Genomic DNA, 14,916 nt, shown 5'->3' on the forward strand with positions numbered 1-14,916 from the left:
CTGCATCAAACTGCCACAGTCGGCCATTGGGTGCAAAGCCAAAAACAGCTAATCAGATTTGTTTGCTTGATAAAATGCTTCCATTCTCACATTATTGATCCCAGGAACCCCAAAGTTCACAAACTTGGTAATTGAGTGACTGTGTGTCAAGGTTAGAAAAGTGGACAGGGCCGACAACCAAATACAAAGCCGGGCAACGCCGGGTCATCAGCTAGTAGAGAATAAAACTGGAGGAAGCCATTTTCAGGAGTGGAAGGATCGATACAACGGTTTATCGCATCAATTTATTTTCACCTCAGGTTTCCTTTAAGAACTAGGTGTGCTGGCAGAAGCATAACTGGAAGACCCCCCTCCTCCAGGGGTTTAGCCTTGCAGGCCAATACCAGCCTGCCTAGGAGGTAATCACAAGGAGATTGGATCAGAAAGAGATTCATGTATGTCCATCTATACTGAGGAATGGATCTGAAAGGATAAAAGAGCAGCCTTTGTCAGTAGTGACACACTGAGGAAAGACCACATCCATCACAGCCCAGAGCAGCAGAAACGGGCCACGGAGAAGAAAACAGAAACAGGCCATGGAAAAGAAAACAAACAGGGCCAGGGAGAAGAAAACTACCTCCTGAGAACATTCCCATCATTTCTCCTACTACATTTGCTACTGTGAACAATGACCAACTCATGTAACATTACACTGTTGTAGGAAGGAAATATTTTCACAAAAAATATGTGCATATAAATGGACATTAGGCAAAAGTAAATGAAAACAAAATCTAGGCATACTATACACAGAAACAGGGTAGCACAGGGACAAATAATATCTTAAGATTATCAACCCTGAGATTAATAAACAGATCGAAGAGTAATTAGAAAACCAAGTGTTCCGCTAATTAAAAATGACCTTTTCATAAATGTATATGAAAAAGGCTAAGAGCGCTACTTCCACTTCACCAGAAGGAAAATACTGCAGCTGGAAATGACAGAAGCAGTTTCAAGTAAACAGATCAATTTATTGCACCACTAATAGTTGCAATCAGATCACAACAAGAGACAGAGCTGCTAATAATGGGGTTTATAACATAAAGCTCAAATTAAATACAGATAATCCTCGGTTTACAAATTACTCAAATCATAAACGGATCATACATACAAACAAAATGAATACTGTAGTATTTCTTTCATTATTACAGAGTTGTCTGAAAGCATGGTAAACCAGTTATTATCTAGTATATATATATATATATATATATAGTGCTGACATCTTCCACAGTGCTGTACAGAGTATATTGTCTTGTCACTAACTGTCCCTCAGAGGAGCTCACAATCTAATCCCTACAATGCGCTTTGAGTCCTACGGGAGAAAAGCGCTTTACAAATGTTGTTTGTTGTTATTGTTGTTGTTACCATAGTCATATGTCTATATATGTAGAGTGTAGTGTATGTGTTGTAGTCTAGGGCCAATGTTATGGGGAAGTCAATTAACTTACCTGTATCCTCTTAAATGTGGGAGGAAACCGGAGTACCCAGAGGAAACCCACACAGACACGGGGAGAGCATACAAACTCCATGCAGAGAGTGTCCTGGCTGGCACCCAGCGCTGCAAGGCGAGAGAGCTAACCACTACGCCACTGTGCTGCCCATGCATTTATAACCTGCACGTATAGCACATGACTCGACTTACAAACATACTCTCCTAACAAAACCTGTTTGTCAATAGTACTGCCTGTACTCAGATTTCCATACATTGAGGGGACCAGCAGCATATTTTACATTCATCAATAAATTTTAAACACTTAGTTCTTAATTCATTCAGGTAATAAAACGTGTACATTTTTCCTTTTTTTTTTTAATAAAACCAGTGAGTTTGTCATGAGATATCCCCAAACCTATTGGCTCCATGCAGGCAGTGATCTAGAGCAGTGGTGATGAAGTGGCTTGATAATTAACAGAGAGAAAAAGAACTACAGGAAATCACACTGATTTGCAAAAAGTCTTTCTTGAACAATATTGCAAGACAAAAACATTAAAAAAAAAAAACAGGGAGAGGGAGGGCAATTGGCTGAAATCAGTATTGCGGAAGGTGCACATATTAAATGGGACACAAGATAGAGAGGAAATTGTAACAAACAATTACACCAGGAACAGGAATAGATGATGAAAGTGCATAGTTTTTGCACTACATTCAGCTGAGCACTGTTTAAACTAGAGAAAATAAAAGCTGAGAAAAATCTCTGGGATATTAAAGAAAACCTGAACGTTAAAAGTCAAAATAAGCATACACAAGCCATACTTACCTCCTGTGTAGTATACTCCTCAGTGTCTTTCTCCTGTCCCACGTCCTGTTTGTTCACTGTGATCAAGGGAATTTTCCGTCCTCCATTTTGAAAATGGCCATTACCCATAACAGCTGTCTGGTCAGCACACAGTTAAACTGTAACATCGCCCACTTGAGCCATAGGGAAACATGGACATTACCTGGTACATCAGTTTTCCTCTCAGCTATAACTGACAGCAACTGATATTTTACTGACAGCAACTGATATATTTCAGATCTGACAAAATATTGTCAGAACTGGAAGGGATCATTGTCAGAAGAAAATGGTGAGCTCCTGAGAGGAACTGATGGCAAGGTAACTATATTCACAAGTAAATACCTTTTAGGAGGAAAAATAAGAATAAAACGTAGCTTTTAATTTATACCTCTAAAATAGATTATATCCAGAGACTACTCATAATGAACGTGTGACCAGATTGGGTTGGCGGACAACATATTCGTAGTCAATTTGACAGGCCTGCCAATTTCCCAATAGGAACTTATTATACCCCTACACCCAAAACCCTACATGTTTCGTTTCTTTAAAATTAGAAACTTCGTCAGGAGTGAACATTAATAAAGTGCTAGAGTGCCAAAACGTGCTAAAATAATAAAGACATATTAAAGATCACATGATACAAATATAAGAGTAGTAGCTAATATGGCCCTCAATTGGCAGCCAAATATATTTATTTTGCAAGCTTTCCCAAACTTTCTCATGCTCCTAAGTACACGTTATTTGATAATACAGGAGCTTTATAATAAGTAAATATATTTTAGATGAGGCTGCAGTTTAGAGGGAGAGCATTTTCTACTATCAGCAGTGTTCTTGACTATAAGCTGATTGAAGAACATGGCAGAGAACTGCCAGGGACAATCCGCTGTGCACAAGACGTTGTGAGAAACATTTTTCCAAAGGATAAAAAAATATAATGCAAGTAAGTAAGAAAACCGTAAATCGGAAAGATCAGCAACTAATTGATTGCCAAATTATGATGTAATAATAATTATTTCTCCTCTTCTCTTTTCACACATCACCATGGGGTTAATGCTTTTTTTTCATTTTCCATCTACAGATACAATATAAAATTATAAGTGAATATATGTTATTTTTAACATGGCTGCTGCTGGGAGTTCTCCTCTGGGAATGATTGGGAAGGAATAAATTCCTAGATTCAATGTAATGTTTTTCAACATCATTTTATGTATGTTCCGGCCCCTCAGCAGTCTGAAGTAGGTTAACCCGTCCCTTGACCGAAAAAAGTTTGGGGACACCTGCTCTAGAGTGTAAGCTTGCAACGGCAGGGACCTCACCTTTTGTTTTCTGTTTCTGTGCATTTTATCAAACTAACATCTATCAGTTTAGGAGACATTTTTCAAACTACACATCAATTTAATGTATCAGGAAGAAAAAAACAGCTTTGAATTGGAGCTCCCAGGAGTCTTGAAAACAAGACCAGACCAAAGGGAAGAGAACTGGAGACAACAGCTTGGATTACTGCAAAATTCCAGACAGAAGTGAAGGCCCTAGCCAGACATACAAACCTGCCCTATGATCGGGTGGGAGAATAGAATCAGGGGACAAGTCATAAGGCACAAAAACATACAGATAAGCTAACATGCTACCCCCCCCCCCCCCAAATTCAGGCCTAGACCATGATGGACATATGGCTATGATAGGGATTAGATTGTGAGTTCCTCTGAGGGACAGTTAGTGATATGACTATATATTCTGTAAAGTGCTGCAGAAGATGTCAGCGCTATATAAATACTAAATAATAATTCAGGCATATACAGTACATGCTAATGGCAGCTTCTATGTTCTGTTTAACACAATACATATTTTAGCATTTTTCAAAGGGAACTTTGGCAGAGAAGATTATTATTATTTGAAACTAGGAGCACTGGCTGACAATGCCCAACAACTGAAAAATCCCGCTAATACAGTAGCTGCTCATAACATCACTTCTTCAGTGCTATTTAGTTTCTGATCACATATGTGCCAACATTGTATGAATGTGTACATTTCCTTTCCGTCTCTCACCAAGTCTGGGGAAAATAAATAAGTGGTGTGAAAGGATTATAAAGTGGAAAATAAGTCTGTTGCTAAGCAAATATCAGTATATTTCAAGACTACATTGAGTTGAAAAGTGTTGTAAAACCACATTTCAAGCACCTTCTGGACCAAGAAACAAATGCAACTGCAGCGGAAAAAAGTGCCCCTAGGGCAGTGATGGCTAACCTTGGCACTCCAGCTTTGGTGGAACTACAAGTCCCATGAGGCATTGCAATACTCTGACAGCTCTAAGCATAACTCAGGGAAGCAGAGGCATGATGGGATTTGTAGTTTTGTCACAGCTGGAGTGCCAAGGTTAGCCATCACTGCCCTAGGGGGTACTTACCTCAGAATGGGTGAAGCCTTTGGATTTTAATGAGGCTTTTCTCCATCCTACTCCAGTTCCAATGCTGTGACCCAGAAAGAGAGCTTGTCGACCGCTTGTGCAGATGCAGTACTACAGACCAGATTGGGGCCAAGCCACTGCGCAGGTGGTGAGCCTTCTGCACATGGTGCTAGTGCGCATGCGCAGGGAGTCCATTCTTCAGGGTCCCAGTGCTGGAACGGGCTGACGTATGAGGAACGGAGGAATGTTTATGATTCAGAGACTTCCCCTCCTGAGGTTAATATCTAATTGTGGCCTTCACAAACCTCACAGGATACATTAAATATACAAACGCAAGAAAGAAAAAAAAATGCAGCAATAATACACTGCTACATTAGTATTCTAGAAAAGGACTCTGAATGTTGTTAAGTATCTGCATGTACATCCTGTTCATTTCACTCACTAACATATTATGCAGTATTGATTATCTTCTTAGTAAGTCATCAGGAAGAGACTTGCTTTAGGCAGAAATGTTCAATTGACTTGCTCTTTCAACTAATGAGGACACACTTCATGCCTATTTCAGTAAGTGTTTCCTATGGCATTTCATTATTACGGAATGACATATTTGGCCTCGTGATGCGCCATTTCAAGTCAGGTAATGCATTGAAAGAATTAAAGAGACTCCGTAACAAAAATTGCATCCTGTTTTTTATCATCCTACAAGTTCCAAAAGCTATTCTAATGTGTTCTGGCTTACTGCAGCACGTTCTACTATCACCATCTCTGTAATAAATCAACTTATCTCTCTCTTGTCAGACTTGTCAGCCTGTGTCTGGAAGGCTGCCAAGTTCCTTAGTGTTGTGGTTCTGTGATGCATCTCCCCCCTCCTGGCCCCTCTCTGCACACTGCTGTGTGTTATTTAGATTAGTGCAGCTTCTCTCTGCTCTATTATCTTTTACAAGCTGGATAAATCCTCCTCTGAGCTGGCTGGGCTTTCACATACTGAGGAATTACATACAGGCAGAGCTGTCTGCACTCTGCAGGAAGAAACAGCCTGACACTTCAGTGGAAGATCGCTGCAGGGGGAAAGAAACACACAAATGATCTCTTGAGATTCAAAAGGAAGGGTGTATACAGCCTGCTTGTGTATGAATGTATTTTCTATGTGTGGACATACTGTACATCAACCTACTTCCTGTTTTGGTGGCCATTTTGTTTGTTTATAAACAAACTTTTAAAAACTGTTTTTAACCACTTTTAATGCGGCGAGGAGCGGCGAAATTGTGACAGAGGGTAATAGGAGATGTCCCCTAACGCACTGGTATGTTTACTTTTGTGCGATTTTAACAATACAGATTCTCTTTAAGGTTATTTGAGAAATGATCTACATAGTGAGCAGTGACAGGTGAAGATTGTACTTGCCAGAAAGTTATTATTATGAAAACCACAGGAACAACTTTCAATAACTTGTCAGATACATTACAGCTTGACAATAAGGGCTTTTTTTCTACTCAGCACGTTTTGAGCATTTTTTTTAAAAAAGTAAATCATTGCATATTACTTCCACTAGCATGATCCAATTCTCACTGAAAGATTCAATCAGCTCAGCAGTCTCAGAACACAGCCCTGATAAAGGTTTCCATAAATATCAACTAAAGAGGTCAATGTTTAGGGGAAAAGCATGAAAAATTTATTCAAAATGATCAGATGTGCCAGTACTTGTCTGGAACTATTCCTCCCCCACACCTTAGATAGTAAGCCTATTTGGCAGGGTCTTTCCTGGGTGCTCTTCTCCTCCGCCATATGCACTCACTGACTTGTCTGCCATGCTTACCTCTACATCGTTTACATCATAATTTTGTGTGCCATTGTTGAATGCTCTAATGTCCTAGTAACATTTGTTAATGTTGTAATTTCTCCCCTATCTACTGTACAGCTTTGCGTAATATGTACCGGTAAGTGCTTTATAAAGTTTAATTATAAATTGTTGTGTGTATGACTAGTGTAAATCTAGCATGTGGATGCTGGGACTGTGCCGGTGAAGTGTCCAATTGTGCTACCCTAGAGCTGCCTTCCGCATTGAGTAACACGCATGCTCAGTGGCAACTTTAAGCAAATTACCCCAATTTCTCCACAGCCATGCCTCCTACACTCCCCAAATTTTGAGGGCATTGATGGGACCCCCACCGAACTACCTCAGTGCTATATTGCAGCCCGCAAACCCTACTGGCCCCCGAGACAGAATAGACAAATCTATCTCGGGAATCAGTGGGGCTGAGGGGCTGCAATTTGGCTCAGATGTAGTTCAGGGTGTCTCCTCAAAATATGGGGAGTGTAAGAGGCGTGGCAGTGGAGATATCTCCTGCAGCAAAAAATAATAGGAAATCTCGCAGCACAAGATCGTACTGCACATGTGGAACAGCGTGCATTTTAGGGCAGCACAATCCACACAGCACCAGCCTGCAGAGGAGGGAGATAGCTTATGGAATGAGGTTTTCCAAATCAGAAGGGTCAGCTGTCATTTGCTATCTTTGCTCTGCAAGCTAACACACTACAGTATCAATGGTGTTAGGATAGAGAACTGTGACACGTTAAAGGGGACATTAGAATGTTGCAGCACACTAAATAGTTGTGGTAGGGGTGCACCAAACATTCTAACAGGGCTGGAAAACAAACACCTTACTGGCAAAGGACTAGAAAGCTAAAACACTCTACAGTGGAGGAAATAATTATTTGACCCCTCACTGATTTTGTAAGTTTGTCTAATGACAAAGAAATGAAAAGTCTCAGAACAGTATCATTTCAATGGTAGGTTTATTTTAACAGTGGCAGATAGCACATCAAAAGGAAAATTGAAAAAATAACCTTAAAAGGGGTTCTTTCGCGAAAAAAGTAGGCAGTTAAAAAATGTGACAGATGACAGGTTTTGGGCCAGTCCATCTTTTTAAGGGGGATTCTCAGGGCTTTCTTTTCAACAGCATTTCCTGAACAACAGTTGCAAAATCTAACTGACATAATAGTGTGCAAGTGATTAGGGAGGCCGGCTGGTATCTTGCTATTTTGGCAGTTAAACTGCTGTTCAGGAAATGCTGTTGAAAACAAAGAAAGCCCTGAGAATCCCCCTTAAAAAGATGGACTGGCCCAAAACCTGTCATCTGTCACATTTTTTAACTGCCTACTTTTTTCGCGAAAGAACCCCTTTAAATAAAAGATAGCAACTGATTTGCATTTCATTAAGTGAAATAAGTTTTTGAACCCTCTAACAATAAAAGACTTAATACTTAGTGGAAAAACCCTTGTTTGCAAGCACAGAGGTCAAACGTTTCTTGTAATTGATGACCAAGTTTGCACACATTTTAGGAGGAATGTTGGTCCACTCCTCTTTGCAGATCATCTCTAAATCCCTAAGGTTTCGAGGCTGTCTCTGTGCAACTCTGAGCTTGAGCTCCCTCCATAGGTTTTCTATTGGATTAAGGTCCGGAGACTGACTAGGCCACTCCATGACCTTAATGTGCTTCTTCTTAAGCCACTCCTTTGTTGCCTTTGCTGTATGTTTTGGGTCATTGTCGTGCTGGAACACCCATCCACGACCCATTTTCAGTTTCCTGGCAGAGGGAAGGAGGTTGTCGTTCAGGATTTCACGATACATGGCTCCGTCCATTTTCCCGTTAATGCGATTAAGTTGTCCTGTGCCCTTAGCAAAAAAACACCCCCAAAGCAAAATGTTTTCACCCCCATGCTTGACGGTGGGGACGGTGTTTTGGGGGTCATAGGCAGCATTTTTCTTCCTCCAAACACAGCGAGTTGAGTTAATGCCAAAGAGCTCTATTTTGGTCTCATCAGACCACAGCACCTTCTCCCAGTCACTCACAGAATCATTCAGGTGTTCATTGGCAAACTTCAGACGGGCCTGCACATGTGCCTTCTTGAGCAGGGGGACCTTGCGAGCCCTGCAGGATTTTAATCCATTGCGGTGTAATGCGTTTCCAATGGTTTTCTTGGTGACTGTGGTCCCTGCTAATTTGAGGTCATTCACTAACTCCTCCCGTGTAGTTCTAGGATGATTTTTCACCTTTATCAGAACCATTGACACCCCACGAGGTGAGATCTTGCGTGGAGCCCCAGAGCGAGGTCGATTGATGGTCATTTTGTGCTCCTTCCATTCTCGAACAATCGCACCAACAGTTGTCACCTTCTCTCCCAGCTTCTTGCTAATGGTTTTGTAGCCCATTCCAGCCTTGTGCAGGTCTACAATTTTGTCTCTGACATCCTTGGACAGCTCTTTGGTCTTTCCCATGTTGGAGAGTTTGGAGTCTGCTTGATTGATTGATTCTGTGGACAGGTGTCTTTTATACAGGTGACTAGTTAAGACAGGTGTCCTTAATGAGGGTGACTAATTGAGTAGAAGTGTCTAACCACTCTGTGGGAGCCAGAACTCTTAATGGTTGGTAGGGGTTCAAAAACTTATTTCACTCAATGAAATGCAAATCAGTTGCTATCTTTTATTTAAGGTTATTTTTTCGATTTTCCTTTTGATGTGCTATCTGCCACTGTTAAAATAAACCTACCATTGAAATGATACTGTTCTGAGACTTTTCATTTCTTTGTCATTGGACAAACTTACAAAATCAGTGAGGGGTCAAATAATTATTTCCTCCACTGTATGGGGTCACTTCAAAGCTATAGAACACTACGGGGTGTGGATGTCTGTGTGTGTGTGTAAGTTACTAGAAGGGCCTGAAAATCTACTCAGGCAAATTAAATTTGGCATATTATTTGTTGCATGTGGCTAAGCTCACTGTTGGCCACGCCCACCCAGCTGATTTTCTAACCAACTGTGAAATACTGCCTACAACCTGTTTGGCCCGTCTGCATTTATTTTGTGTACCCCTTTCCCTCTGTGCAAACCCTCCTCGTCTGCCTCTGTGCATTATTTGTACTTCTTTCTACCCTTTTCTCTCAGTATGTCAGGTCTATGTTATTCTGTACCATTCTTCTCTATCATTTCTCTCTGTTTGTGTCCAACCTTCTCAATCACTCATCTGCCTTCATCACCTCAGTCTGCCTTCTGTCTCCACTCTCTCTCTGCTCAACTCAGTTCTCCCACACCATATATCTCTCTCTTTCCATTTCCCACCCATCACTGCTACACCCAAAACCTGTGCTAGTTTACATCATACATGTGAGAGGGCAGCAGAGCCAAGACATTAGGGAAACGCTTTATACACTTTGAATCATTAAAGCCAATATAAGGCCACTTGCTATGTGGTCATTACTGCACATTTAGAGAAAGAATAGTAAGTAGTAGTACTTGTTAAAGCGGGATTGTCCGCCATAAAATCAAACTCCATTTACCTACTGCTCTGTGTGTATTATGTATTCTATATCCTGACCCTGCATTGCATGGCGGATAAGTCCTGCGGCACGGCAAAAAATGGGAGTGTGCACCAAAAAATGGGCGTGGCTATGGATCATGATGTGGGTGTTGTCACAGGTGGACCCAAATTTACATGAACTTAGCAATGGTGGGACATTAGACTAGGACTATGGTAGGGATTAGATTGTGAGCACCTCCGACACAGTTTAAGTAGTGACAGGGACCCCCCCATGTTTAGTGACAGGGACTCCCCCAGCTTAGGTTATGACAGGTGCCCCCCCAGTTTTAGGTAGTGACAGGAAACCCTCACACCCCCCCCCCTCCAATGACAGGTGCCCCCCAGTTTTAGGTAGTGACAGAGACCCCTCACCCCTGATGGCCAGAGAGGGGGGGAGTCCACCCCATTTAGCCCCTATGTGCGGACACCCATGTTTATCTACTTATATATGTGTGGTATATTTCCTGGGATAGTATGGCTGTCCCTGCTGCTTTAATTCACATTCTGTTCAGCACTAGATGTAGGCAACATCTGAAATGACTAATTCTGTCACTGATGACTAAAGTGCTCTTCACCCACCAGAACATTATTATACATCAGCAAAAAAGCTGTTTCACTCAAGATAAGTCTATAAGTTGTTGCATAAGCTTGTTCAAGTTGCTTAAACAAAACTCAGACTAGCTATTCAAAACAGGAGTAAAAATAGAAAAACAATTATGTGGATGAATGTACATTTCAGCTTCAGTTCCTTATTCCAACTAAAAAGCGAGATGGATCCACGTATCCAAGCAATAGGCTCTTTTTATGTATACACATTTTTGCTGCTCTATAATTGGCGCTGCTCTGGCAACACCACAGCTTTGCATGCTATCAACAGACAACTGAAATTATAAAAAATATCTTGGCAGCAAGTTTCTGTTTAAATTATCCTTTTCTTTATGTATGCAAAATACAACTATTTTAAATGTGGATCAGGTCACATGTGAGTGTATAAAGCTCACGTTGAGGAATTGATGAGCAAGAAATTCACATTAATCAGCCCCACCCAGGAGGCAAAAGTAGGGTTTGGCAAATCACAAGCATTAGCAGCTGAATTAACTGCTCAGTGGATGTTTCCATCTTCCCAGATGACATTAACAAACCTGGTAGAATTTTTAGCTCATAACTGATTTGGTTCATACAGAATTTAAAAATGTTCAAAACTTTACCCCAGAGTTGTAAAAATGTGTGCATATTCCAGATGTTGCACAGTTCAAACAAACTCCCATTGAAGTCAAAGTTTATAACAGTACAGACAGTCCCCTACTTACAAACGACTCTAGTTAGAACTTTTTATGCATAGAAAGTAGTCTCCACGTACAAAATATACAGTACTGTTTTTAGTATTGCTTATTTTTGTTGTTATATGCTACATGGTTGTATAAAATGTTGTATGAAGTTTAAAACAAATGAAAAGCATGTTAAAACAACCAAAAAAAACATTGTTTATGCTATATGTCCAAATCCAGTGTTGTCCGAAAATAAATCCTTTATCCACATTTCACTATGTCTGACACAGGACTCAACTTACAAACAAATTCTCCTGGATTGTAACCTGTTTGTAAGTAGGCGACTGCCTGTATTCTAAATTCTTACTTTTACTTGCCTTAGGGCTGGTTCAGTCGGACGTCTGCGTGGCGTCGCGTTTGGGGGCGTTGCAGCGGCTGTGCGGTCAGGCGTTCAGTAGCCTTTGCGTCGCGTTCCGATGCGGTCACGTTTTTTCTTCCCCTAGGGGAACATTAGCCGTCGCGGTTGGCCGCCCCCTGGAAGCTACATGTCGCTTCCAGGGGCAGCTCAAATGCCTGCGAAAATAAGGACCCGACCGCCGCGATCGTGTAAACGCGTGCAAAAGCTCGGTGGAAACGCTCCCATTCACTTGAATGGGAGAGTTTACCGCGACGTTCCAAACGCTTGTGGTAAACGCTCCGCAAGCGTCCGTCTGAACCAGCCCTTACACATCTCGTAAATTGAATTATAAGACTTAAGGCGGACCTGAATTCAAAACTTCCTCTCTGCTCTAAAAGATACGCAACAGCATAATAACCTTTACAGATCAACGTTTGTTACAGCAGATACAAATCCTGAAGTAAATCTGCACTACTTGCTGCTTTCATGGAAGCAGAAATATGAACTTGTCCGCTGTGGCAGTCAGGTGACACGGGAGAGATCAAATTACAACGTGTGATTAGACACAAACGAGGGGGAATTAGACAGACTAAACTCTCTAAATACATACAGGGTGCATTTCTTTCCTTCTGTCCTGTGTAAGAGTTAAGGCCCAATTTAAATAAGCTGTGTCTACCAACATAAGTCAGATAGAAGATCAGATGGTATTAATATTGATTTATAAAGCGCCAACATCTTCCATGACGCTGTTAAAAGTAAGAAGCAAACATGGGGCACAATATAATACAGACAATGGTGGTATACACCAGGATACAACATACAGATCGATACAACATACAGATCAGTACAACATACAAAATTGGTAATGACAGTGACATCATATGAATTAATATGCAACAAAATCCAAAGCACAAAAGGGTGAGAGCCCTGCCCTTGCGAGCTTACAATCTAATCTGTGTAGGGAAGGTTTGGTATTTTTCCAAGTCAAAGCCATAGATCAAATGTTTGGAGAAGAGGAGTTGTGCTCAATGAGTTGTGAATCTTTAAAGGACAACCGGGGTGACGTGACATAATGAGATGCACACAACTCACAAGGCTGTGTTCCATTTTTTTCTCTCTGCCTGAAAGAGTTAAACATCAGATTTGCAAGTGACAGTTTCTATCCGGGTCGGATTGGGTAAGACTAAAGCATAACCCTCACTGATAAGAAATTACAGCCATAAAATACTTTGTAAGTCATTTTTAGGAGAAGGAGAATAGATATCCTTGTTTTTCTTATTCGTTGATTTTTCACTTCTGATAACCTTTAAAGGTGGCTATACACTATTAGATCAGGTACACAAATGATGTTTTCTTGATACTGTTTATCTGCATACCAACTTGCACCACTCAATATTAAATCTGATACCAAACAGGAATCTGATCTATTATCAATCACACTGCTGTCTTCACTAACTTTCAGCTGCTCAATGCACTACAAAGCTAGGAAGCAGCTGGTCATGTACCACCAATCCCACCTGCAGCCAACCAATTTGCTTTACATTCCTGTGCCATGACTGCTTCTCAAGATTCATAAGTCTTTCAAAGCACTAACAGTTCTCTGTGTAAGGAGAAAGACTATTCTAGAGTCCAATGCTAAGCTATGGGTGCTACCCAACCCTAGAGACTTGCATTGGATTTAAGAACAACTGGGCTCTGAGGAACCCCTGCAGACATCACAAAACATTTAAACAAGCTGTCCACCATGTTAAAGAGTCACTCACTGGACTGCGCCCAAAAGGACTTGTGCAGATCTTCCTGTCTGCCTTCCAATGAACCAGAACTGCAAGCTGAAGTATACTGTATTTTCCCTGAAACCAGGATACTGCTAGGATACAAGCAGTAAGCTTTCAAAGGAGGGACATAGCCTGTCTTCTTGTTACTGACCCCGGCCCTCAAGAATTTGCAAGTATTTACTGTTGTCTGGTTGACAGGAGATCTGGAGAATCGTATCCGTGGAGATAGCCATAAAGGACCACCAATAGGTACATAAGACCAACTACATTAGGGATTCATCTGTGAGCTCCCCTAAACGATAGTTACTTAGAGGACTATTTACGACGTAAAACACTGCTGAATACGTTAGCGCTACATAAATACAAAGTGATAATAACAGTAACATACAGGGTCCATGCAGTTAATGACCTCACCAAAATTCAAACCTGAATCCCCAACACTGCAAGGAGAGAACGCTAACCATTTAACCAGCATGTTGCTAGCTGTTCCTTTGAGTTTTCCTGTGTGTTCCAATTTTCTTAAATATGGTGAACTATATTACTAAGTGATGACTATATAGACTAGGATAACTGTTGCTATGGACTGCATACTTACTGGTTTGCAGAGAACAGATCTCTGGCACTACTGTGAAGAGAAGCACCAGAAAGGCCCGACAGAGGCATGAAAGAAATAAGACAGTTCCAATCAGTACCAGCAATTGCTTAGATCTGTCTCTCTCACTTATTATAATCATTATGCAGAGCACGGTGTGGAGAAACTGGCCACCGAGAAAGCAGACAGCTGCAAGCATTAATGCCTTATTAAGGAAAATAGAGATCAGTGTGAGACAAGGGGGCCTGACAAACCATGTGTTACCTATACCTCCATAGTGCAGCCATATAAACACAACGCCAATCTACAACCTCTATACCATACAATAAAGCAAGCAGGACCAAATTTAAAAAGGAGGGCTAAAAAAAGAAACTAAAGATCCTAAATTCTAAAACTACACAGGGATAACGAGGAGGCTGTGCAAGTATTACTAATCACATTGAAATATGGTTATATTACGCTACTGACACAAAGAGAAGGAAGGGAAAATACACTGCTAACATTTAAGTGACAACTGTAACGAGCGGGATAGGGAGGCTGCCATATTTATTTCCATTTAAGCAATACCAGTTGCCTGGCTACTCTGCTGCTCATCCTCTGCTTCTAATACTTTTAGCCATAGACTCTGAACAAGCATGCAGCAGATCAGGTGTTTCAGATGTTATTGTCAGATCTGACAAGATTAGCTGCACGCTTGTTTCTGGTGCGATTCAGACATTACTGAAGCCACATAGATACAGTAAGCAGGGCTGCCAGGCAATTGGTAATGTTTAAAAAGAAATAACTATGGCAGCCTCCATATACCTCACTACAG

The 14,916-nt window shown here is 41.1% G+C and overlaps 1 protein-coding gene across 4 annotated transcripts in view; it reads right to left on the reverse strand.

Annotated features, from left to right (window-relative positions):
- Positions 1-14,916, reverse strand: part of SNX25 (sorting nexin 25) — a 217,410-nt gene that overhangs the window by 68,192 nt on the left and 134,302 nt on the right. For 3 of the 4 annotated variants that reach the window (XM_068278701.1, XM_068278698.1, XM_068278697.1), the window contains exon 8: positions 14,106-14,135. The exons of the other annotated variant lie outside the window; for it this stretch is intronic. In XM_068278701.1, coding sequence (XP_068134802.1) covers positions 14,106-14,135 — 30 coding nt within the window. The remainder of the gene's footprint in view (positions 1-14,105; positions 14,136-14,916) is intronic. 4 annotated transcript variants of the gene reach the window in all.

Source organism: Hyperolius riggenbachi, chromosome 1, assembly GCF_040937935.1.
Source record: "Hyperolius riggenbachi isolate aHypRig1 chromosome 1, aHypRig1.pri, whole genome shotgun sequence".
In the NCBI taxonomy this organism is placed as follows: Eukaryota; Metazoa; Chordata; class Amphibia; order Anura; family Hyperoliidae; genus Hyperolius; species Hyperolius riggenbachi.